The sequence below is a fragment of the Cyprinodon tularosa genome, unplaced genomic scaffold (assembly GCF_016077235.1).
Source record: "Cyprinodon tularosa strain WSP-4 unplaced genomic scaffold, ASM1607723v1 ctg534, whole genome shotgun sequence".
Lineage (NCBI taxonomy): Eukaryota > Metazoa > Chordata > Actinopteri > Cyprinodontiformes > Cyprinodontidae > Cyprinodon > Cyprinodon tularosa.
In genome coordinates, this window is record NW_024039268.1 from 316923 (window position 1) to 343310 (window position 26388).

General features: G+C 43.9%; 1 protein-coding gene across 5 annotated transcripts in view; it reads left to right on the plus strand.

The window, feature by feature from the left end:
* The window catches only part of plekhg4 (pleckstrin homology domain containing, family G (with RhoGef domain) member 4), a 53102-nt gene that overhangs the window by 16329 nt on the left and 10385 nt on the right, over window positions 1-26388 (plus strand). For 3 of the 5 annotated variants that reach the window (XM_038304476.1, XM_038304474.1, XM_038304473.1), the window contains exons 3-11: window positions 4139-5177; window positions 9045-9191; window positions 9310-9433; window positions 9511-9604; window positions 13290-13562; window positions 14383-14481; window positions 16086-16370; window positions 18527-18649; window positions 19533-19724. In XM_038304476.1, the coding sequence (XP_038160404.1) occupies window positions 4139-5177; window positions 9045-9191; window positions 9310-9433; window positions 9511-9604; window positions 13290-13562; window positions 14383-14481; window positions 16086-16370; window positions 18527-18649; window positions 19533-19724 (2376 nt within the window). The remainder of the gene's footprint in view (window positions 1-4138; window positions 5178-9044; window positions 9192-9309; window positions 9434-9510; window positions 9605-13289; window positions 13563-14382; window positions 14482-16085; window positions 16371-18526; window positions 18650-19532; window positions 19725-26388) is intronic. The other 2 variants (XM_038304477.1, XM_038304478.1) reach the window with 2 other exon arrangements.

Here is a 26388-nt window from a genome sequence, read left to right on the forward strand (position 1 = left end):
AACATTTCTGCAAAGGAAGACAGACGCAGCAGCCATGTTTTCTTTCTGCTGCCTTCTAAATTAGCAAAGATTCCCAAAGGAGTAAATCATGATAATCTAATTAAAATCAAAATAACTCCAATTGGGGAAAAAGTTAAAACAATTAAATGCGGTCTGTTTAACATAAGATCGCTTTCCTCTAAAAGTCTACTAGTTAATGACTTGATTTGTGATAATCACATTGACTTGTTTTGCCTTACAGAAACCTGGCTGCAGCAAGAGGATTATGTGAGCATAAATGAGGGAACTCCTTCAAGCTATTTAAATTTTCACATCCCCAGAAGTTCTGGGCGAGGAGGAGGAGTAGCAACAATCTTCCAGTCTGACTTACTGATTACTCCCAAAACAATTAATTCCTACAACTCTTTTGAACATTTAACCCTTAATTTCCCTGATCCAAATTTCAAGGCAAGAAAACCTCTTCTTTTTGTAACTTTGTATCGTCCACCAGGTCCTTACTCTGAATTTTTAGATGAGTTTCCAGAGTTCCTTTCTGATTTGGTATTAAATACTGACAGGGTCATCATAGTGGGAGATTTTAACATCCATGCTCACATTGAAGGCGATAGCTTAAGAGCAGCCTTTAATGCTATCTTAGACACTATTGGCTTTGTTCAAAATGTGAATAGTCCCACGCATTCTCATCTTCATACTTTGGATCTTGTGCTGACATACGGCATAGAATGTGAAGAAATAACAGTATTTCCTCACAACCCTGTCCTCTCTGACCACTTTCTAATAACCTTCAGGATTACTTTAACAGAGTTCTCCTCCCCCAAAAGAAGGTTCAATTTTAGTAGATCTTTATCAGATAGTGCAGTTATAAATTTTAAAGAATCTGCTTCACTTTCTCTCTCCTCTGTGTCACTGAGCAGTGCTGCAGAGTGCAAAAGCTTAGCTTATTCCCCTTCACAGGTTGATGATTTTGTTGATGGGGTTGCTAGTTCTCTGCGTATTGCCTTAGACAACGCAGCTCCTTTGAAAATGAAAACCGTTAAAAATAGAAAGCTTGCTCCTTGGTTTAATGCAGAGCTGCGTACTTTGAAGCAAAATGCTAGGAAACTGGAGAGAAAATATCGCTCCACAGGCCTGCGGGAGTCCTTCCTAGTCTGGAAAAATGGTTTACTGCTGTATAAGAGGACTCTTTGTAAAGCAAGAGCAGCATACTTCTCCTCATTAATAGAGGAGAATAAGAATAATCCTAGATTTCTTTTTAATACAGTTGCCAAACTCACCCAGAGCCATAGCTCTGTTGAACCGTCCATTCCACCTGCTCTTAGCAGCAATGATTTTATGGGATTCTTTATAAATAAGATTGATCTTATTAAAAATAAGATCATAAGCACTCCTCTATCCGCGATTGTACCTGAGGTAGTCATGGAATCTGAACCGGGTTTAGACTGCTTTGATCCAGTTTAACTTTCTGAATTAGCAAAATTATTGTCTTCATCTAAGCCTTCAACTTGTATGTTAGATCCAGTTCCAACCAGGTTATTTAAGGAGGTATTCCCTTTGATCTCCTCCTCCATTTTAGATGTGATTAATCTATCTCTGTTACAGGGATATGTACCTAAAGCTTTTAAGGTTGCTGTAATTAAACCTCTGCTTAAGAAACCGTCTCTTGACCCAGATGACTTGGTCAATTATAGACCTATATCCAATCTTCCTTTCTTATCCAAAATTCTTGAGAAAGTAGTTGCCAAACAAGTTTGCGATCACTTCCACCATAATGAACTTTTTGAAGAGTTTCAGTCTGGCTTTAGAGCTCATCATAGCACTGAAACAGCTCTGGTGAAAGTCACTAATGATGTTCTCATGCCCTCAGATAATGGACTTGTATCTGTGCTCGTCCTGTTGGATCTTAGTGCTGCATTTGATACAGTTGACCAGAATATTCTTTTAGAAAGACTTGAATATTTTGTTGGAATTAAAGGAACAGCACTAGACTGGTTTAAATCTTATCTATCTGATCGAATTCAGTTTGTTCATGTTAATGATAGATCTTCAACACGCTCAAAGGTTACCTGTGGAGTACCACAGGGATCAGTGCTAGGACCAATTCTCTTTACTTTATACATGCTCCCAATTGGTAGAATTATTAGACAGCATGGGATTAATTTCCACTGTTATGCTGATGATACCCAGCTATATCTGTCTATAAATCCAGATGAAGCTAACCCATTACATAGATTACAGGCATGTCTTGAAGACATAAAAACCTGGATGACTCTTAACTTTCTGCTCCTGAATGCAGACAAAACAGAAGTTATAGTCTTTGGACCAGAGTCTCTGAAAAAGAAACTGATTAGCCAGTCACTTCATTTGGATGGGATTAAACTGATTTCAGATAATAAAGTAAAAAATCTTGGTGTTATTTTTGATCAGGACCTGTCATTTAAATCCCACATCAAAGAGGTTTCTAGAATTTCCTTCTTTCATCTGAGGAACATTACAAAAATTAGAAATCTCCTGTCCAGGGGTGATGCTGAGAAACTAGTCCATGCATTTGTTACTTCAAGGCTGGACTATTGTAATTCTTTACTATCAGGAAGTCCACAAACTGTAGTTAAAAGCCTTCAGCTGATCCAAAATGCTGCAGCCAGAGTTCTAATGAAAATGAAAAAGAGAGATCATATCTCGCCTATCCTGGCTTCTCTTCATTGGCTTCCTGTTAAATCCAGAATAGAATTTAAAATCCTCCTTCTCACATATAAAGCCTTAAATGGCCAAGCTCCATCTGATATCAGAGATCTGATTGTTCCTTATGTTCCTAACAGAGCACTTCGCTCTAGATCTGCAGGTTTACTAGTGGTTCCTAGAATTTCTAAAAGTAGAATGGGAGGCAGATCTTTTAGTTATCAGGCTCCTCTCCTGTGGAACCAACTACCAGTTTTAGTCCGTGAGGCAGACACCCTGTCTACTTTTAAGGCTAGGCTTAAAACTTTCCTTTTTGATAAAGCTTATAGTTAGGGTGGCTCAGGTTATCCTGAGCTATCTCTATAGTTATGCTGCTATAGGCTTAGACTTTTGGAGGACATAGGGACCCCCATTTCATCATTCTGCTTCATTCTCTCTCTGTTCTCCTATTCTGCAGAATCTGTTAGTTCAATCTCTAACCTTCTGCTCTCTCTGCTTTTCCTCAGAGTAGCTTTGCCTCGTCTGTTCCTGTTTGGCTGTGACGTCATCCTGGAAAAAAACATCAGCTGTGCTGCTTCTATCAACACCCTTGTTTATAGATGTTGGAGATCGGCCGGTTTTCCAGTGTGGTCCTGTTTCTCTGACCGTGACTGAGTGGATGTGCTCTCTTCGTCCTCTGGCATGGGAGCTGCCTTGGAGCTCGTCTGCCTGGCTGTGTGTTTCCTGGACGGGGCCGCCTTTTACAGCTGCTTTTTGTGTCTCTGCTTCTGTCTCCTTGAACCCCAGTGGGCCTCAGCAGATGGCCGCTCACACTGAGCCTGGTTCTGCTGGAGGTTTCTTCCTGTTAAAAGGGAGTTTTTCCTCTCCACTGTCGCTACAAGCATGCTTAGTGTGGGGGATTGTATTTGAGTCAATGAGTCAATGCAATCAACTGGTTTTCCTTAGATAGAAAACTTTGTATCAATTTGACTGTATGATCTGGTTGAACTGTAAAGTGCCTTGAGATGACATGTGTTGTGAATTTGGCGCTATATAAATAAACTGAATTGAATTGAATTGAATTGAACATAGATGACAACACACACAAAGAATAAGGTTGCTTAGATCAATGCAGGTTCATGAATTCAAGCAGCTTTGTCAAAGTCCACACCTGAGCTAGAAAAGTTTTAAAGTGTAATGGAGAAAGATTTCAGTCCAGATGTTTAGAGATGGTGGAGGTGACCTCAGATGACCTGCGTCCTCACAGGGGACAGATGTCCACTTCAAAGGTCAACTCTGCTTGGTGTTGCTCTGTCAATTTATTGAAGGCATAAAGTCAGACTGGTTGTTGTTTGGAGACGCTGTCCTCCTGTATCCGTCCGTCCATCAGTCAGATCCAGGCAGCACAACCTTCAGCTTCTAGATTTATTTTCTTCTAAAGAAGCATTCTAACTAAATATCTTTCTTCTGTTTCCTCCTCCAGTCTCTGTTCTCTGGTCTGCTGTTCCGCCATGAAGGCTGGCCTCTCTGCATCCATGAGAAGATAGTTGTTCAGCTTTGTCCTTTGGACCAGCACCTCCTCCATCCAGGAGACTTTTACCTGCTGGTTTCTCCTGCTGTTTCTGCAGCACACAGCACCTCCTGCAGGAACAGCACCTCCTGCAGGAACAGCACCTCCTGCAGGTACAGCATCTCCGCCAACCCCCGTCTGCTCCTGTGCAGCGTTTCTGCAGGCAGTCGTCATGTCCAGCAGCAGGAGGTGCCGGTTGAGGCTCTGACGTCGCTCTTTAGCATGGCATGGCTGGACTCTGTGAACAGGGAGAGAGAGCGACGAGGGGTCACCAAGCTGGAGCGGTGCATCCTCTCTGTCCACGGAGACGTCTTCAGGGTCCCCTGGGAGGACGTGGTTTACCCTCAGTTCATCAATCAGCCACGGACCACCTCAAACCCAGAGGGGGAGTCCTCTGTGAAGGACAAGAATGATCCAAACCCCTCAGAGAAGGACGTGAAGCTCCTCCCTCTCCCAATCAGACCCGACCAATCAAAAGCAAGTGTTGATGATGAAGACTCTGAGGGGGAGTATGTGGAGCTGACAGAGCTGCCTCGGTTCTCCCCACAGAAAGGATCCCTGACCCAGTCTATCAGCCTGCAGCACAGAACCAGGACAACCACACACACCGCTACACACACAGGTACACACACAGGTACACACATACATGCTGCTAATGTGCAGAGGAGGAGCACGGCTCACACCAGCACAGAAACATCCCCAAACACCAGCACACCACCTGCTGCTGCCGCACACTCTTCCACCACCAACAGTCATACGCACTCCTGGTCCTGCTCTGAGGTCAGCACACACACTCTGCAATGCTCCAAACTCCTGGAGGAGAACTTCAGCCAGGATTCATCTGGAGATCTCCACAGAACTCCTGAGGTGAAGGAGCAAACAAAAGCTACCATCCCAGAAGGGAGCCATGACGGGCCCCCTGAACCTGAAAGCTGCACGCTGGATGGAGAAGGTAAGGAGGGGCTAGAAGAGGTTTGTGATGAGGAGCAGGGACAGGAGGAAGAAAAGGAGTCAAAGAATATAAACAAAGATGAGGAGGAGGAGGGTGAGGAAGGAGAGAGAAATGAAGCACAGTTAGAGGATGTAGAAGAAGAGGTTAAGTGTCTGGTAGAGAAGGAGGAAGTGAGTAAAGTTGGTCAGAAGGAAGAAGAGGAAGTTGAAAAGAAAGAGACAGGATTTGAAGAGTACATAGATATAGACTTTTACTCTGAAAGTAACAAACAACAAAAGTACTCTGAGGATTCTGGAACTTTAATGGAAAAATTAAACCTGCAGCACTCTTATTGTGAAAACATGAATGGAAATAAACACCCAGAAGGCTTTTACTGTGAAAATATCACAGAAAAAACAAAACTTGAGAACTCTTATTGTGAACATGTGGGACAAACAACACAAACCGAGGACTTCCAGCTTAAACGTTTCGTAGAAAGAGAACATTCTACTGAGTGTTATTTTGAAAATATAACCATTAAAAAAACAAATCTGGCCGATTCAGTTTCAGAAAATCAGACACAGAACACTGACTACTCTGATAGCATATCCCATGCTCAGTCTGAAGACTCTTATTTTGAAATCGGGACCCTTCATAGACCCTTGAATGAGTTAGAGAGGTTAAATTCTGGACAAGCTTTTCCTGGGGAGCCGGAAACTTTACATGATTCTGAAAATCAGAAACCACATGAGGAATATAATTCTGAAAAACCAGCACAACCCGAAGATTCCAATTCTGAAAGGCAACACAAGGATTTTTGTTCTGACAAATATATGGACTCTTATTTTGAAAAACAAAAGCCCCTTGAGGACTCTTATTCTGAAAATCAGATGCAACCTGAAGACTCTTGTTCTGAAAAAAGTGTTGATTTTTTTTCTAAAAATCAAAGACAGTTGGAAAACACTTTTGATAATGAAAAACAACCTGAGAACTCTTATTCTGAAAAGCAACCTGAAGACTCTTATTCTGAAAAACATCAACATGTGGGTTATGTGCTTGAAAAACAGCAAAAGTTGGACTATACTTCTAATAATCAAAAACAACTGGAAGACTCTTATTGTAAAAAACATGTGGACTTTTATTCTGAAAAGCAACAACCTGTGGACTCTTATTCTAAGAAACATGAGGACTCTAATGCTGAAAATCAGATAGAACTTGAGGAATCTTATTCTGAACATCGACCAAAACTAGAACTCTCTTATTCTGAAAATCTATTTGTGGACTCTATTTCTGAAAATCAGATCCAGCCTGGTAACTTTAATACTGCAAAGCAAACATCTGAGAACTCTAATTTAGAAAGTATGACACAAGTACAAGTTAAGTGCTGTTTTTCTGAAACGCAAACACAAGCTAAGGACTTGTATTCTGAAAAACAAAAAGACTTGTATTCTGTTAAACAAAATGAGGACTGTTATTTTCAGAAAAAAACAGACAACTTTTTTCCTGTAAAAGAAACTAAGGACTGTTGTTGTGAAAAACAAACTGAGGACTCCTTTTGTGGAAACCAACTGGAGGACTCTTATTCTGTACGGCAAAACCATCAAGTAGACTCTTGTTCTGAAAAACAAAACCAACTTGTGGACTCTTGTTATGAAAAGCAAAACAAGCCGGAGGACTCTTATTCTGAAAAAGAAAAGCAGCCTGAGGACTCTTATTCTGTAAGAGAAAAGGAAACTGAGGACTTTGATTCTGAAAAACAAAACCAACTTGTGGACTCTTATTATGAAAAGCAAAACAAGCCAGATGACTCTTATTCTGAAAAAGAAAAGGAAACTGAGGACTCTGATTCTGAAAAACAAAACCAACTTGTGGACTCTTATTATGAAAAGCAAAACAAGCCAGAGGACTCTTATTCTGAAAAAGAAAAGGAAACTGAGGACTCTGATTCTGAAAAACAAAACCAACTTGTGGACTCTTATTGTGAAAAACAAAACCGGCCTGAGTGCTCTTGTTCTGAAAAAGAAAAGCGAACCGAGGAGTCTTTCAGAACTGTAAATGACTCATGTTCTGAAGATCCTCCACAATCTGAGGAAAAAGAATCAGAAGAAGCTCATCTTGTGTTGAATGAAGGACAGGAAAATAAATATGAAGAGGAGAACAAAGAGGAAGTGGAGAAGCAGGTCTGTGTCAAGAATGCTGGAAGAGGATTGGCAGAGCATCAGACGAAAGGTACACACTCTACCTCTTCTTCATCTCTTCTCTCTCAGTCATGCTCATTATCCCACAGTATCAGCCTCCATTATTCACCTCCTCCTCCTCCGATTGGCTGAAACACGTCATTTTCATCTTCCTTATTTAACCAGTCCCTGTTTCCTCCTGTGATTGGCTGAAACACGTCATTTTCATCTTCCTTATTTAACCTTTCTCTAACTCCTCCTCCTCCAAGGCTGCATCCCAAACACTAAATCGGTTTTCAAATGGTCTGTAGTGTGAACAGTCCTGCCACCTTTCACCATTTTCAAATCTTTGGCACTTTTAGTATTGATCAATGTTATAAAGATCAGATTGACTTAGTTTCAGCTTTTCTTCCCTTCTTGTTGTTGGAATATTTGTTTAATGCTCGTCAGATTATAAAGTTAATTTAATGTCATAGAGAAAAGAAAACTGTCCCCCACCTCTGAGATTACTGTTTGCTTTTTAATGATTGAACAGCAGACTATAGATGAAAGTATCCTGGTGCTCAGCTCAGTCTCAGACCGAGTTTAGCTGCTTCTCTGTTTGGTTGCGGACGCTGTTCTGAGAGATAGTGAACGCCTCACAGAGGTGATGTATGTTCTGTCATGGCCTCCACCACAGTGGAAAACTGAACCCTGTCAGATACCAGACGGTCTGAGCTTCTTATAATGAAGAAGTCCTGCTGCTGGTGACCTTTACAGTTTGGTGAAGATCGTCATCCATCGCCTGGTGCTGGAACTCTCCTGATTCTGTGTTTCCATAGCATAGTTCAGTACAGGGACGATTCAACGTGCTTTACATGAATTAGAAAATAAAATAGAAGAAAACTAAAAGCAGAATATAAGTGAAAACATTTGTAAAACAATTAGACCACTTAACTTCAACAGTCAAAGGCAGCTCTAAACAAATAGGTCTATAACTTTGATTTAAAAGAACTCTTTTCCAGACTTCTGGTAGTTTGTTTTAGATCAGTGGAGCATAGAAACTAAATTCTACTTCTCCATGTTCTGTTCTAGTTCTGGAAGTAGAAGACCTGAGTGGTCTGGGAGGTAGATACACTGACCATAGATCTGTTATGTATTGAGATGCTGATCCATAGTGATTTCTAGACTGACAGAAGGATTAAAGTCTATTCTCTGAGCTACAGGGAGCCAGAGGAGGGACTTCAGAACTGAGCTGATGTGTTCTACTTTCTTAGTTCTAGTGAGGATGCAGGCAGCGGGTCCAGTGAGTCCAGTCTTAACATGAGGACTTAATGAGATGAATGGAGTCTGGCGCTACTGCTTGGTTGGAAAGAAAACCTGCAGCCATACGGCCCTTTCTGGAACCACTTTGACGCCCCTGCTTTAGGCAAACCTATGAAGACACTGTTGCAGGCATCAATTCTACTAAAGATAAATGCATGATTGAGCTTTTTTAGATCCTGCTGGACATTTATCTTTCAATCCTAGAAATGTTCTTCAGGTGATAAAAGGCTGCCTTTATGTGCCTCTGAAGGTTCAGGTCTGAGTCCATCAGGACACCAAGATTTCAGCCATAATCAGCATGTATGAAGCGAGCAGTTTACCTTAACGCATCAGGTTGTCCTGGTGATATCATATGATATAATCATATATGATCCAGGGTCATTCTGCCTCTGTGCTGCTTCCACAGGTTCTAGCTGCGAATGTCCCCCAATCCAGTTAAACATCAGCGCTGACTCAGGTCCAAAGGAACCAGAAAAACCATCAGCTCCATCACGGTCTTTCCAGTCCAGCTTCCACAGCTTGTTGCTGAGGTCTGGAGCGGTGTGTCTGCCTGGTAAGCAGCAGAACGTCTGTGAATGGTAGACCTGTCCTGACCTCCAGACCTGACCAGTCCTTATTCCGTGTTAGAACATGTTTGAAGTATTTGGATTAGCAGTGTGTGTCTCCACTAGGAACCAGAGACAGAGGAGGACGAACGCTGCTCACCGTCTCCACCTCCAACCCCATCTGGCTGAACCCAGACTGTGACCATGAGGAGCTGCTCAGCATCCTGCTCTACTACACCTCTACCCTCAGGTATGCAGCTCATCCTGCCACAACACTCTGGTCCAGGTGGTTGGTCTCCCTCTGACATAATTTCCTGTGTGACACAGTACGGAGGCTCGAGCAAAGGGGCTGACGGTGGTGGTGGATGCCCGCAGTGCTGCTCCTCCTTCTGTCCTCTTCTCTGCCCTCTGGACTCTGCAGGTCAGTCTGGAAAAATTAGACAACGGTCACAAGGTCAGAAACCATTACCAGAAACCATTACCAGAACCAAAGAAATATATGTAATCAGATCAGGATCTTATCGATCATAAACCAGTTTCTGATCCACTGCGAACCAGTTTCTGATCCACTGCGAACCAGTTTCTGATCCAATGCGAACCAGTTTCTGATCCACTGTGAACCAGTTTCTGATTCACTGGAACCAGTTTCTGATCCACTGGAACCAGTTTCTGATCCACTGGAACCAGTTTCTGATCCACTGGAACCAGTTTCTGATCCTCTGCGAACCAGTTTCTGATCCGCTGGAACCAGTTTCTGATCCAATGTGAACCAGTTTCTGATACGCTGGAACCAGTGTCTGATCCACTGCGAACCAGTTTCTGATTTACTGGAACCAGTTTCTGATTCACTGGAACCAGTTTCTGATTCACTGCGAACTTCTGATCCAATGGAACCAGTTTCTGATACGCTGGAACCAGTGTCTGATCCACTGCGAACCAGTTTCTGATTTACTGGAACCAGTTTCTGATTCACTGGAACCAGTTTCTGATTCACTGCGAACCATTTTCTGATCCACTGCGAACCAGTTTCTGATTTACTGCAAACCAGTTTCTGATTCACTGGAACCAGTTTCTGATTCACTGGAACCAGTTTCTGATTCACTGGAACCAGTTTCTGATTCACTGTGAACCAGTTTCTAATTCACTGTGAACCAGTTTCTGATTCACTGTGAACCATTTTCTGATTCACTGTGAACCAGTTTCTGATTCACTGGAACCAGTTTCTGATTCACTGTGAACCAGTTTCTGATTCACTGTGAACCAGTTTCTGATACACTGTGAACCAGTTTCTGATTCACTGTGAACCAGTTTCTAATTCACTGTGAACAGTTTTCTGATTCACTGTGAACCAGTTTCTGATTCACTGGAACCAGTTTCTGATTCACTGTGAACCAGTTTCTGATTCACTGGAACCAGTTTCTGATTCACTGGAACCAGTTTCTGATCCCCTGCGAACCAGTTTCTGATCCACTCCGAACCAGTTTCTGATCCACTCCGAACCAGTTTCTGATTCACTGTGAACCAGTTTCTGATCCACTGGAACCAGTTTCTGATTCACTGTGAACCAGTTTCTGATTTACTGGAACCAGTTTCTGATCCACTGGAACCAGTTTCTGATTCACTGTGAACCAGTTTCTGATTCACTGTGAACCAGTTTCTGATTCACTGTGAACCAGTTTCTGATTTACTGTGAACCAGTTTCTGATTCACTGTGAACCAGTTTCTGATTTACTGGAACCAGTTTCTGATCCACTGGAACCAGTTTCTGATCCACGGTGGTAATTCTGGTAATTACAGTCATGGCCAAAAGTATCTAGAACGACACAAATGTTCTATTTCCAGCTGATCTGCTGCCCTCTGGTGTTCATGTCAGATGTTGCATCACATCCAGAAATACAATAGCATCATATTCTGAGTAACCAAAGCTTTTAATGACAGAATGAGTTCATGCAGCAGGTCAGTATTTGCAGTGTTGACTCCTCTTCTTCAGGACATTTCTCCCTGGCTGCTCTCCATCAACTTCTGGACCAAATCCTGACTGATAGCGTCCATTCTGCTCCATCAATGCTTGCATTTGGTCAGGATTCTGTTGATGATTGACCAATGGGATTAAGATCAGGGGAGTTTCCAGGCCATGGACCCAACATCTCTCTGTTTTGTTCCCTGAGCCAGTTAGATATCAGTCAGATATCAGCTTTGCTTTATGGCGAGGTGCTCCATCATGCTGGAAAAGGCATCGTTCATCACCAAACTGCTCTGGGACGGTTGGGAGAAGTTGCTCTGGGACGGTTGGGAGAAGTTGCTCTGGGACGGTTGGGAGAAGTTGCTCTGGGACGGTTGGGAGAAGTTGCTCTGGGACGGTTGGGAGAAGTCGGTTGGGAGAAGTTGCTCTGGGACGGTTGGGAGAAGTTGCTCTGGGACGGTTGGGAGAAGTCGGTTGGGAGAAGTTGCTCTGGGACGGTTGGGAGAAGTTGCTCTGGGACGGTTGGGAGAAATTGCTCTGGGACGGTTGGGAGAAGTTGCTCTGGGACAGTTGGGAGAAATTGCTCTGGGACGGTTGGGAGAAGTTGCTCTGGGACGGTTGGGAGAAATTGCTCTGGGACGGTTGGGAGAAGTTGCCCTGGGACGGTTGGGAGAAGTTGCTCTGGGACGGTTGGAAGAAGTTGCTCTGGGACGGTTGGGAGAAGTTGCTCTGGGACGGTTGGGAGAAATTGCTCTGGGACGGTTGGGAGAAGTTGCTCTGGGACAGTTGGGAGCAGCTGAAACACTTTTCAGAGACGGTCCTGGCGCTCGCTGGTCTTTCTTGGCGCCCTGGAGCCTTTTTGGCAGCAATGGAACCTCTCTCCTTGAAGTTCCTGATGATGCCATAGATTGCTGACTGAGGTGCAATCTCTCTAGCTGCCATTCTCTTTCCTGTTCGGCCATCTTTGTGCAGTGCAATGATGACTGCAGGTGTTTCTTTAGAGATAACCATGGTTCACAGCAGAGAACCAATGATGCCGAGCAGCAGCCTCTTTTTAAAGTGTCCAGTGGCGTCATTCTGACTGAATCCTGACAGATTGATCTGCAGCCCTGTCCTCATCACCACCCACACCTGAGTTAATGGACCAATCACTGAAACCATGGTAGCTGCTCCTTTAAGGCAGGGCTGCAATCACCATGAAATGTGTTTAGGGGATAAAGTTCATTTTCTAGGCAAATATTGCCTTTGCAATTAATTGCTGTTACGCTGATCACTCTTTAGAACATTCTGGACTATATGCAGATTACAGTTATAAAAACTGAAGCAGACTTTGGAAATATTAACATTTGAATCATTCTCAAAACGTTTGGCCTTGACTGTAGATATACACTTTACAAATTCAAGCTAACTTTATTGATACCCAAAGGTACATTCGTTTTTGCCATCTGGGAATCTCCAACATTTAGGAATAAAACACAGAAAAAAAATAGGAGACAAATAGGAGACGATTAAACCAGTTTCCAATTCAGTTATAAACTCATTTTATCAACTTTTAAAATCTGTTTCTGTTTCATGTTTGATCCACATTCAAACCCGTTTGGATTAACTTTTTAAATAAGGATTTGCTCCACTTTTAAACCAGTTTCTACTCTGCAAATAAAACAATTTCTGAATCTCTTATAAATCAGTTTCTGTTGCTGTATAAAACCTGATCTAGAAAGACGGCTCTAACCTAGATTAGATCCATACTGCAGTATCCCTGCATGTCCCTGCATGTCCCTGCATACCGTTAGCTGGAACTGCTGTATGTTGCAACACTAGTTTGCTCTTTATGATCTAAAGGAGGATTTTTTCATCAGCTGAATAAAAGGTGGCTGTAAGGTCCAGAAGAATCAGGACTGAGCCCAGTGGGTCAGAACCAGTCCTGATAACTTCTAACATCCTGAGGACGATCATTTTTATTTAAGGGTTACGTTATCTCTACGGTCCAACTCTTCTTTCCGGTTTCATGAAATGTTTTCCTGGTTTAACTGCTAAATATTTAAAGTTGTATCTTTAGAAACGTTTGCCTGAAGACCTGCTTCTGGTTCTGTTCTGGTCTGAAGTGGTTCTAATCATGTAGCTCCTGTGTCCTAATGTCCAGGAGGACGCGTCTGTCTCCATCCACGCTGTGCTAATCCTGGCTAGCAAAGGCTGGCTGCATGTGGACCAAGCTGCTCCTGTACAGGTAACCTCAGCACCTGATCAGCCTCCGCTGCTGCTCACAGAGCCGGCTCACCTGTCTCTGTACGCCATGCAGGTGGAGGTGCTGAGCTCTCTGAAGTCTCTGCAGAGACACGTGGAGCTCCAGCAGCTTCCTGCAGAGTTTGGAGGATCGTTTGGCTTCAGTCAGAGCAGCTGGATCAGCTTCAGATCGGTTAGTAAACACACACCAACAGACAGAGCTCAGGGATCTGCAGGATGGTTCCTCTGATGGAATCCAGGGTGGTACTGGTTCCCTCTGAACTGGATCAGAACGTTTCCACCTCAGTCCTTCTGGCTCAGGTATCTGCAGGGAAAACGAGGCTGAAGGAGTTGTCCTACCTTCACCTGATGGTCCCCTCTCACACGGAGGCCGACAGACTGACTGCAGTTTCGCTCCAATTTCCAAGTCAGAGAGCAGGGTGTGATCTTAGAAGCTGTGATCCTGCACGGCCTGCAGGATACCATCATCGTCCAACAAGCTTAGAAGAAGAATGGAAGGAAGACCAGGTCTCAGTTTCAAGGATCAGTTTTAATGGGCAGAAATCAAATGTGGAGTTCCTCCAGGACCATTACCTGAATAAAAATATATCATCCATTAAAGACTTAAGTTATAAATTAAACCTGTAGACACTTCTAGATTTGTTTTTAATCCTTCAGTGGAGCGTTTTAATCTTTTTTAAGTATTAATGCCTCCTTTGGTTCACATGATCAGTGAAGTTGAGGGAAAACGATTCTTCCTCTTCATCAGATTTATTTAATCCACAGAGCTGCTGTCAGAAAACCTTCTATTCTCCCTGAGAAACGTACTGAACGGAACAGTGACACCATGAGGCCACTTTCATAACTACACCTGATAACACCCCCCCCCCCAGCAGTGGATGGTTTCTGCCTCCAGTCAGATTCAAACCATCACATTATGCAGCTTCAATAAAAGCAAACAGTTGTGCAGGTTTTATAGACTTTTAAATAAAGTTTTTTTGTCTCATCCTCAGAGGGTCGAGCAGCTAACCCAACAGTGCACAAGCGTCATTAATCTGCTACAGGAAACCATCAGCAATCTGCAGAGGACGCCGTTACCTGCTGCTGCTGAGGTAAGAAACCATCCAGCTGCTGCGTCTCTGCTGGTTTGCTCTGGGAACCATCAGCTTCTATAAACTGATCAGGTTGGAACTTCTGATTGGAGCTTTCACATCTTTATCTTCCATTATTGTTGCAAGCAAACAACACATTTTGTTAAATACAATTTGAAAAAAAAAAACAATCCAGAAATGAAACGTCAACCAACATGTAATCAAAACACATTTTTTAATTATTCTTTTGTATTTTTGAATTAGCTTCTCCAATTTCTGTTAGATTCAGTTGAATCGGTATGAATTGAGAATCAGATTCTCAGTCATCCAGGTTATAATCAGTCCAAAAAAGTTAAAATCAATCCTCTGGACGTTGTTTCCACGTTTGAAGACGTTTCTCTTCCATCCAGGAAGATTTTTCAATCCAAAATGTCAGAAATAGCGTTTAGTTCCAGGTTTTATCCAGCAGCCCAACAAAGCCTGGTTTTAGTTTAGAAAACATGCAAATAGAAACTGATGAACGGGTCCCCCCCTTTGGAATGGGGGTCGTTTGGCTTCTTTGTTAGCCTGCAATGCCCCATACCTGTCTATGTCTCTGAAAGGGGGGGCGTTAGAGGGAATAGTTGGCCTGGATGAATAGGAGAGGTCTCTGTTCTCCTGCGATGATAGCGGGAAGGAATCAACTCTATCGCTGCATCAACCCCCCCCCCCCTTTAAGGTTGGTTTTTCTTTCCTAACATAGATGCTTCCTTCCTCTCAAACCGCCTGTCCTCTTTGTCCAGAGGAGGGCGCTCTCCTGTGTTGGGCCATGCGTCTGTGGAGAGGTTGTTTGGTTTCTCCAATATAAAGATCACATCATTGACCTGCAGACGCTCTGCTCAGATTAGGTCTTTAGGATGAACTGGTCTCTGTTTGGTTTGAAATGTTCTGGATTTACTGTTTGGAGAAAATCCTCTGGAGTTTTCAGAGACTCCATGGGATATTTTTGTGTTTAATCCTTAATCCCAGGTTGGGTATCAAGTTTGAACAGCTACTTTGATGTGTTTTTGTTCTCTGTGCTTCCCTTCTGTTTCAGTAGCTCAGCTGTGTTTCTTTTCTTTTCACAGATCAGATTCTCTTCTCTTCTCTTACTCAGTTTCACTATAAAACGTCCGGCAGACCCATAGAAATGCGTCTTGCTCCAGATGAAGCCGGTCCCCAGAAATGCAGGAAATGGAATCTAGAAAAAACACTTTCAAAACAATTGAAAAGAATTAGAATCTGAAAAGATAAATAAAACAAGTAAAACTGTAAAATCTGTTAAAAAAATAAACTAAACTAAGGAAGTTTTAGCAAAATTAAATATGAAAAATTCATTAGGAAAAATAAAAACAATTCTTAGAAAACTGCAAAATTTTCCCAAATTTAATTCCTAGATTTGCTTTTTTTTTTTTATTTCCATTTCCATGTTTTCTTTTCTTGCAACAATAACGGAACAAAAATGACTCCATATTTGAATAGATCCGTGTTTTACTGGTTTATCTGTTTCTATAATCTGATGAACTTTAAATATAAAGAGACGAGCAGAACTTCCTCTGTGTGTTTAGCTGAACTAGACCAGCTTCTGTCCGTCTGTCTGTCTGCAGGACGCAGAGCTGCTGCTGTCCAACTTCAGGGCTGTGATGTGCAGCACTCTGAAGGACGTTAAACTGCTCCAGCTGCAGCAGGAGGGCGGAGCCTCCCTGGCGTGGCTACGTAGGGAGGAGGTCAGCGGAGCGTCAGAGGAGCAGCGGGCCACCGTGGAGACGGTGTCGTCCCTCTATGATCAAGTGGACGAGCTGCTGCACCGCCTGGTGACTCTGTCCAACTCCAAGACGCAGGAGCTCAGCTTCATCGTCGAGTTCAGGAACCTGGAGACGGGTTTCAACCAGGTGAGGCTGAGCGCTGATGTCCAGGAGCCTGTTCAGGTAGCAACGCCACACAGTCAAACATAGAGAAGCCTTGTTTAGAGGAAACTCCTCCCCCTTCTATCAGGTTAACCCCGCCCCCTTCTATCAGGTTAGCTCCTCCCCTTTCTATCAGGTTAACCCCGCCCCCTTCTATCAGGTTAGCCCCTCCCCCTTCTATCAGGTTAGCCCCTCCCCCTTCTATCAGGTTAGCCCCTCCCCCTTCTGTCAGGTTAGCCCCTCCCCCTTCTGTCAGGTTAGCCCCTCCCCCTTCTGTCAGGTTAGCCCCTCCCCCTTCTGTCAGGTTAGCCCCTCCCCCTTCTGTCAAGTTAACCCCGCCCCCTTCTGTCAGGTTAGCTCCTCCCCTTTCATCAGGTTAACCCCGCCCCCTTCTATCAGGTTAGCTCCTCCCCTTTCTATCAGGTTAGCCCCTCCCCTTTCTATCAGGTTAGCCCCTCCCCTTTCTATCAGGTTAGCCCCTCCCCCTTCTATCAGGTTAGCCCCTCCCCTTTCTATCAGGTTAGCCCCTCCCCCTTCTGTCAGGTTAACCCCTCCCCCTTCTGTCAGGTTAACCCCGCCCCCTTCTATCAGGTTAGCTCCTCCCCCTTCTATCAGGTTAACCCCGCCCCCTTCTATCAGGTTAACCCCGCCCCCTTCTATCAGGTTAACCCCGCCCCCTTCTATCAGGTTAACCCCGCCCCTTTCTATCAGGTTAACCCCGCCCCCTTCTATCAGGTTAGCTCCTCCCCGTCGCTGTCATTGTAACCAGATTGAATGTTTAGGTTGAGCTCAGTCTTTGCCGTGTGGCATCAGCTCTGCTCTGCCCCCCAGCGCCCCCTGCTGGTGGAGCTGCACACTTTAAATGAGGGTTGAAAAGCTTGTGATTGTGGCAGAGGTTCTGATTCAGCCGTGTTTCTGCTGAGGGTTTCCTAATGGATCCTCACAATAATATGGAAATATTCAGTTTTAATGTAGTTGAAGACTAAATCATCTAAACCTGTTTTTGCTCGCCTCGTCTCTATAATCTCGCCACTAGTGATGTCATGAGATGAGCCGAGGCTAGAGGCTAGTGTAAGGTAATTGAGGGGGCGTTTCCCTGAAGCGTGTGTTGATGCATGTTTCATTTAGGCGAGGGGCCAATATTGATGATGGCCGAAGCCTCTGTGCCGTGATGCTAACGTTAGCCCGTCCTCAGCAGCCCTCTCTCTGCATAGCCGTGTGTTAAAGACCGTTTTGGCTAATGTGACTAATTTCTATTGGTTTGCCCTAATGCAAATATTGATCGGGTAAAACGCTGCCAAATTAGATTGGTTGGTTTAACCAAAGGATTGGTTGAACACATAACTTCCAACCCGATTAAAACCAAAAACTGGAAAAAAGATTATTTTTGAATAAAAATGATTAGCGACGTTCATTTTGCTCATCATTGCCCAATTTGCCACCGTCTGATTAAGCTTAAATGGCAGAAAGACAGTGAACCTTAAAAGATTGTTCATTTCTAAGATATTTTACACTCAAAAACAATAAAGGATTTTATTATACACACCAATCATTAACAATTTTAAAGGAACTAAAATGGGGGAAAAACAAAAGAAGAACAATTGCAAAAAAATCCCAGATTATATTAGTAACTGTAGTTCTGCATTTCACCAGTAGGTGGTGACATGTTGACCTGAAGCTTTATGAACTGTGGGGATCGATGAAGCAATAAGGCCAAACGGTTCAATGCATCATGAAGCTTTTTCTCAACATCACTTCTCTCCACTTTTCCTGCAGGATGGTGAAAATCTATGGAAGCAAATTGTTACCATATTTCAAGTGAAAAAGCATTTCCAGAAATGCGTTTTCATTTTAAGAATGTGGCTGCGTTGTTTGACTCATAAATGAAATTAGTAATCAATCATCCTATTTGCATTTTCTTCTTTAAGACTGCACATTTTATGCCATAAAAATCATCCTACTGACTGTCGGTGACTAAAATCAGTCAGAGTTAAATAAAAGTACCAAACCAAAGCGCTACTAGAACGTTCTCTGGTTCTTTACACCGTTGCCCTCTATGACCTGCAGCCTTTAGAGAACCGTAAGCTGACAGAGTTCTGAGCGCAGGATCCGGATCTGATCCTGTTCTTACCTGCTGACAGGTGAAGGCGTGGCTTGACGAGGTCGGTGAGCTCCGTCTGAAGGCCCTGAACGAACCTGCAGATTCCCTGGAGCTTCTGAACAGCAAACAGGAGGAGTTCAAGGAGTTCGTCACCACGGCTTACGTATGTCCCGCCCAGCGTTTGTAGCACGGTGGAAGCCACCGGGTTCTGAGTGATGTCCAGATGGGTTCGGTTCTGAACGGTCGGTCCGGCAGAACATTCAATGTCTGAGTTATTCTGTCCCATCTGGGCTGCCGTAGAAACAGAACAACCTTTGGGTTTGGGTCTGGGGGTACGGAGGGAATTTTGTTCCATTATTTTCACAAGCATTCTGACCACGGAAATATGAACAAAATGCAATCCAGAAATAAAACATTGAAAAAATGGGTTTGAGAGTAACTTTGCTCTCTTTTCTGATTTTGCTTTTTTCAAATTAATTCTTTAATTTTTCTTCTTCCTATTTTATTTTTACAGAATTTGTGTTTTTAATTTTTTCCTCTTATGTTCTGTTCCAGATTTAGTTTTATGAATCGCTTTCTTTTCAGAATCCAGATCATAATGTCTTCCTCTCTGGGGGCGGGCTTTCCTCTGGAGGGAGGAGTGAAGCGTTTCTATTGGTCGGCTCAGACCTCAACAACAGCTGTTTATTGGTCAATGTGAGGATATGATGTATAAAAGACAACATAAAAAGAATCCCGTTCTTAAAGAAAACTAAAAATCTAAAATCTGTATAGAAAAAATTTATGAGGAAAAAATTTAAAATATGAAAAAGTATAAATTTTATATTTTTACATTGAAATAGAGAGAAGAGCAAAGTTACTCTTATAACATTTTCTTTATGAAAACATTTAAAAGTTTCATTGTCTGGAATGCATTTTTTTTTCTTTCCAAAATGTGATCTTTAAAACAATAATGGAGGAAAATTCCCTCCTTAGCCTCATAAAGTGGATTAAATCTGGTTCTGGTTCTGATGGTTCTGGTTCTGACCCGGCTGTGCTTCGTTCAGGACCGCTGTAAACAAGGTGAGGCTCTGCTGTCCCGTCTAGAGCGCTGGGAGGACGTCTCTTCACCGGACCTCCACGCCTACGAGGTCAAAGTTCACTCATTCTGGGCTCAGCTGCAGGACTTCTCTCAGCGGGTCAAAGGAACCGGGCAGAACTTGGAGCGGGCCGTGCAGCTGTACCGCTTCCTGGATCAGGTACCGTTCACCCACACGCTTCTGCTCCCACAATTATTTATCAGAAATATTAGCAGTTCATCTCAAAGCAGATAGATTTTTCAAACAAACTGATGAGAATTAAAAATATCAATAAAATTATGACTGCCCCCCCCCCCCCTCCCCCACCTGTTGTTTTTAATAGTAATAATTAAAAAAAATGTTGGAAAAAAATGTTAAAAGGTAAAAGGCCTGTACTTATATGGCGCCTTTTTTCAAGTCAGGAGACTCGACCAAAGCGCTTTACATTCATTCACACACTGATGGTGGCGAGCTGCATTGTAGCCACAGCTGCCCTGGGGCTCACTGACAGAAGCGGGGCTGCCGCACACTGGCGCCACCCTCTGACCACCATCAGTAGACAATGCAGGGGAAGTGTCTTGCCCAAGGACACAACGACACTGAAAGTCAGAGTCAGGGCTTGAACCGTCAACCCTTCGATTTCAGGGCAAACTCGTACATCCAACGCCACCGTCGGCCTGTCAATCACAAAATGTAATAATGATGAAAATGAGGAGCTTTCAGCTCAAACACGCAGCAACGTCCTCCCCCTCACCGCCTCCTCCTCCTCCTCTACTTCACCCACCCCCACCCCCTGCTCTACTTCTTCCTCCTTCTCCTCCTCCTCCTCTACTCCCCCCCCCTCCTGTGGTGAGTGTTGTATGGAGGACAGGAGTGGCCATTGTTCAGTGAGCCGCCGTGTTGCGGCTCTTTAACTGTAAGTGTGTGAATAGGAGCTGAATGGTGGCATCCAGAACGTTGCAGTGATTTTCCAGCAGGGGGCGCTTTGGTCTCTGCTGGATTCTCATAGCTTCCTGAGACCCTCTGATAGGAGTGTAGCCCACCATGATGGTTAAGGCTGGTTTATGCTCAGAAACCAGGCCGTCTGCGTGTGTTGCAGTTAACGCAGATAAGCCCCGCCCCTTCCGCAGACACTCTGCTGCACCTCTCCTTGACTGTAGGTGATCGCAGACAGGAGGCCTCTGATTGGTCAGTTCCCTATCGGCTCTACTCTATCCATATTCCCTGTTTGGTTCCTTACCGGCTGGTTTTGTCTGTCTGATCGCCATGTTGAAAACGCCTGGTGAAGATGGAGCAGCTAGCAGAGCGAGGAGCGCCAGAACGCTGGGAGCCTTTTTCCAGCTGGGAGAATTGTCGCGGTTATCGTGGTGAATGACGGTAACGGTAAAAGTCGGGTTTATCGCACAGACCTACTCAGCCATGTCGCAGATTTAGAAACAGTTTGACCCAAAGAGAGAAAAGTTTCAGAACCTTTAGGACGTCCAGAGGAGACGGAGACGCATGCTGTCCCTCCTTCCTGATTTCAGGCCTTTCAATACAAAGTCTTTGTTGCCGTGGTAACCCCTCCCCTCCCACGGGAACGCCCATCTGCCATTCAGCCTGTGACTGAAGGGGTGGGGGGTGGTGTGAGGAGGCCCGCTGTGTGGTCGGGTCAGCCCCCCCCCCCCCCCGTCCTCAGACAGTTCTTAGGTTCTTCTCTCTGGTTGGTCCAGAGGAGCAGCTGTCAGTGTCAGGGGCGGGTTTAATGGTTCTGTTGGGTTTATCCCAGTTACTACCGGCTGTTTGGACCCACTGACTCGTATCTGCCATACGTGTCTGTTTGAACATGGATGCTCCCCACCTCTGAGACCGCAGGAGGACCGATCAGGGTTCTGCTCTTCCTCCTCTTTGACCCGATGAGTTCATTAAGGTTCTGGCCCAGAGCGCATTCTAGGTCAGATGCAGTTTGCTTTCATCTTGGTCCGATTCCAAGTCATTTCTGGTTCCAGTCGGGTCCGACGTCCCACTGAGGGCGTCTGATAGAGGTGAGTAAAAATATCCTTCATCAATTAATGGCAGTTTAGTTTTTAACACTTGATATAGAAAATGCTCTGAATTAGTTTCCCCTGATCAGCAGGCTGATCGTCAACTGGGTCAGACTGAAGAAAAAACTAGAGTTTAACAGTAAATGACGTTCATGGAGGGTCGATACGGCGGCAGACGTGACTCTAGCTGGAAGCCATGCTGTCGGTCTGCAGCAGGCTAGCAATGAGCCGCAGAGATCCAAACATTTCAGCTTAAAGTCCCGCCGAAGCAGAGAGGCTGCGCTGTGGCTCAGCTGGTCCGGGTTACCTGTCAATCAACAGTACTGGTTACCTGTCAATCAACAGTACTGGTTACCTGTCAATCAACAGTACTGGTTACCTGTCAATCAACAGTACTGGTTACCTGTCAATCAACAGTACTGGTTACCTGTCAGTCAACAGTACTGGTTACCTGTCAATCAACAGTACTGGTTACCTGTCAATCAACAGTACTGGTTACCTGTCAGTCAACAGTACTGGTTACCTGTCAATCAACAGTACTGGTTACCTGTCAATCAACAGTACTGGTTACCTGTCAGTCAACAGTACTGGTTACCTGTCAGTCAACAGTACTGGTTACCTGTCAGTCAACAGTACTGGTTACCTGTCAATCAACAGTACTGGTTACCTGTCAATCAACAGTACTGGTTACCTGTCAATCAACAGTACTGGTTACCTGTCAATCAACAGTACTGGTTACCTGTCAGTCAACAGTACTGGTTACCTGTCAGTCAACAGTACTGGTTACCTGTCAGTCAACAGTACTGGTACTGGTTACCTGTCAGTCAACAGTACTGGTTACCTGTCAGTCAACAGTACTGGTTACCTGTCAATCAACAGTACTGGTTACCTGTCAATCAACAGTACTGGTTACCTGTCAGTCAACAGTACTGGTTACCTGTCAGTCAACAGTACTGGTTACCTGTCAGTCAACAGTACTGGTTACCTGTCAGTCAACAGTACTGGTTACCTGTCAGTCAACAGTACTGGTTACCTGTCAGTCAACAGTACTGGTTACTTGTCAATCAACAGTACTGGTTACCTGTCAGTCAACAGTACTGGTTACCTGTCAGTCAACAGTACTGGTTACCTGTCAGTCAACAGTACTGGTTACCTGTCAATCAACAGTACTGGTTACCTGTCAATCAACAGTACTGGTTACCTGTCAGTCAACAGTACTGGTTACCTGTCAGTCAACAGTACTGGTTACCTGTCAGTCAACAGTACTGGTTACCTGTCAGTCAACAGTACTGGTTACCTGTCAGTCAACAGTACTGGTTACTTGTCAATCAACAGTACTGGTTACCTGTCAGTCAACAGTACTGGTTACCTGTCAGTCAACAGTACTGGTTACCTGTCAGTCAACAGTACTGGTTACCTGTCAATCAACAGTACTGGTTACCTGTCAATCAACAGTACTGGTTACCTGTCAATCAACAGTACTGGTTACCTGTCAATCAACAGTACTGGTTACCTGTCAGTCAACAGTACTGGTTACCTGTCAATCAACAGTACTGGTTACCTGTCAATCAACAGTACTGGTTACCTGTCAATCAACAGTACTGGTTACCTGTCAATCAACAGTACTGGTTACCTGTCAATCAACAGTACTGGTTACCTGTCAATCAACAGTACTGGTTACCTGTCAGTCAACAGTACTGGTTACCTGTCAATCAACAGTACTGGTTACCTGTCAATCAACAGTACTGGTTACCTGTCAGTCAACAGTACTGGTTACCTGTCAGTCAACAGTACTGGTTACCTGTCAGTCAACAGTACTGGTTACCTGTCAATCAACAGTACTGGTTACCTGTCAATCAACAGTACTGGTTACCTGTCAGTCAACAGTACTGGTTACCTGTCAGTCAACAGTACTGGTTACCTGTCAGTCAACAGTACTGGTTACCTGTCAGTCAACAGTACTGGTTACCTGTCAGTCAACAGTACTGGTTACCTGTCAGTCAACAGTACTGGTTACTTGTCAATCAACAGTACTGGTTACCTGTCAATCAACAGTACTGGTTACCTGTCAGTCAACAGTACTGGTTACCTGTCAGTCAACAGTACTGGTTACCTGTCAATCAACAGTACTGGTTACCTGTCAATCAACAGTACTGGTTACCTGTCAATCAACAGTACTGGTTACCTGTCAGTCAACAGTACTGGTTACCTGTCAATCAACAGTACTGGTTACCTGTCAATCAACAGTACTGGTTACCTGTCAGTCAACAGTACTGGTTACCTGTCAATCAACAGTACTGGTTACCTGTCAATCAACAGTACTGGTTACCTGTCAGTCAACAGTACTGGTTACCTGTCAGTCAACAGTACTGGTTACCTGTCAGTCAACAGTACTGGTTACCTGTCAATCAACAGTACTGGTTACCTGTCAATCAACAGTACTGGTTACCTGTCAGTCAACAGTACTGGTTACCTGTCAATCAACAGTACTGGTTACCTGTCAGTCAACAGTACTGGTTACCTGTCAATAAACAGTACTGGTTACCTGTCAGTCAACAGTACTGGTTACCTGTCAATCAACAGTACTGGTTACCTGTCAGTCAACAGTACTGGTTACCTGTCAGTCAACAGTACTGGTTACCTGTCAATCAACAGTACTGGTTACCTGTCAATCAACAGTACTGGTTACCTGTCAATCAACAGTACTGGTTACCTGTCAATCAACAGTACTGGTTACCTGTCAGTCAACAGTACTGGTTACCTGTCAGTCAACAGTACTGGTTACCTGTCAGTCAACAGTACTGGTTACCTGTCAATAAACAGTACTGGTTACCTGTCAGTCAACAGTACTGGTTACCTGTCAATCAACAGTACTGGTTACCTGTCAGTCAACAGTACTGGTTACCTGTCAGTCAACAGTACTGGTTACCTGTCAATCAACAGTACTGGTTACCTGTCAATCAACAGTACTGGTTACCTGTCAATCAACAGTACTGGTTACCTGTCAGTCAACAGTACTGGTTACCTGTCAGTCAACAGTACTGGTTACCTGTCAATCAACAGTACTGGTTACCTGTCAATCAACAGTACTGGTTACCAGTAAAACAGGAAGTCTTGTATTCCAGTAAAGTTGTTCTACAGACATTGGAAGCGATCAGATTAAAGGTGACGCTGCAGAGTCTGTTTCTGCACAGATTACTAATCTGTAGGTTTCTGAATGCAGCAGCTTTCAGCTGCTCCGTATCTTCAAATGTTCCAGTTGTTGTTGGGATTTATAAAGTATTTAGAAATGAACAAAGTTTAAATTATTTTTGTTTTAAGGTCAGAAACTCTGTGGCTCTTGTAGTTTAACTTAAATTCAGCTTTAGCTGATAACGTTGATCATATGAGATTAAAAAATCATCTATGTTTTCATTAAACCCGCTGATTTATTATTTAGACTTTTCTCTGTTTTTCTGTATTAATATTTAATCGCTGTTCATAAAGGCAACAATCCTCGTCTAAAATTTACCAACAGATTTAAATATTTCACAATAAGTCTCCAATCATTTTAATTGAACCTTCTAAAAATATCCAGCCCCCAGTGAGGGACGGCTGGTTGGGACTCCCAGGCAGGAGCTGAAGGAGTTTCTCTGCTCCTCTGTTGTCTTCCAGCAGGAGGTGCCACCTCCTGCTGGAAGACAACAGCTCTGATCATCACTGAGAACTTCACCCACAGGGAGACAGTTTGGATCCAGATTCTGTTCAGTCCTTCTAATCGGAAAGATCTTTGTCTTTAGTCTGGACCCCTGCTGGCTGGCTGTAGCCCTCCTCCTACTCCTTCTCCTCCTCCTTCTCCTCCTCCTCCTCCTTCTCCTCCTCTTCCTCCTCCTCCTCTTCCTCCTCCTCCTTCTCCTCCTCCTCTTCCTCCTCCTCCTCCTCCTTCTCCTCTTCCTCCTTGTAAGAATCTGTTGTTTAGAAACATCCAGTGTGATATTTGGATCAATGAATCAATTGGATCAATGAATCAATTGGATCAATGAATCAATTGGATCAATGGATCAATTAGATGAATGAATCAGAGAATGCATCTATCCTCAGAGGTCAGCTGATTGGCCCCTCCTCCTCCTCATTTTTGGGACGTTCATAAATAATTCAAACCATCAGAACGCGGTGTGTGTGTGTGCCTGCAGTCCTGTTTTACCTACACTGTGGGGGCAGTGTTTTATAAACTATCCTACATGTGAGGACATTCAGCTGCTTCTCATTCAGGGAAGTTCTGTCCTGTGGGTTAGGCTCAGGGTCAGGTATATGATGGTTAATAGGTAGGCTCAGGGTCAGGTATATGATGGCTAATAGGTAGGCTCAGGGTCAGGTATATGATGGTTAATAGGTAGGCTCAGGGTCAGGTATATGATGGTTAATAGGTAGGGTCAGGTATATGATGGTTAATAGGGAGGGTCAGGTATATGATGGTTAATAGGTAGGGTCAGGGTCAGGTATATGATGGTTAATAGGGAGGGTCAGGTATATGATGGTTAATAGGTAGGGTCAGGGTCAGGTATATGATGGTTAATAGGGAGGGTCAGGTATATGATGGTTAATAGGGAGGGTCAGGGTTAGATATATGATGGTTAATAGGGAGGGTCAGGTATATGATGGTTAATAGGTAGGCTCAGGGTCAGGTATGTGATGGTTAATAGGGAGGCTCAGGGTCAGGTATATGATGGTTAATAGGGAGGGTCAGGGTCAGGTATATGATGGTTAATAGGGAGGGTCAGGTATATTATGGTTAATAGGGAGGGTCAGGTATATGATGGTTAATAGGGAGGGTCAGGTAT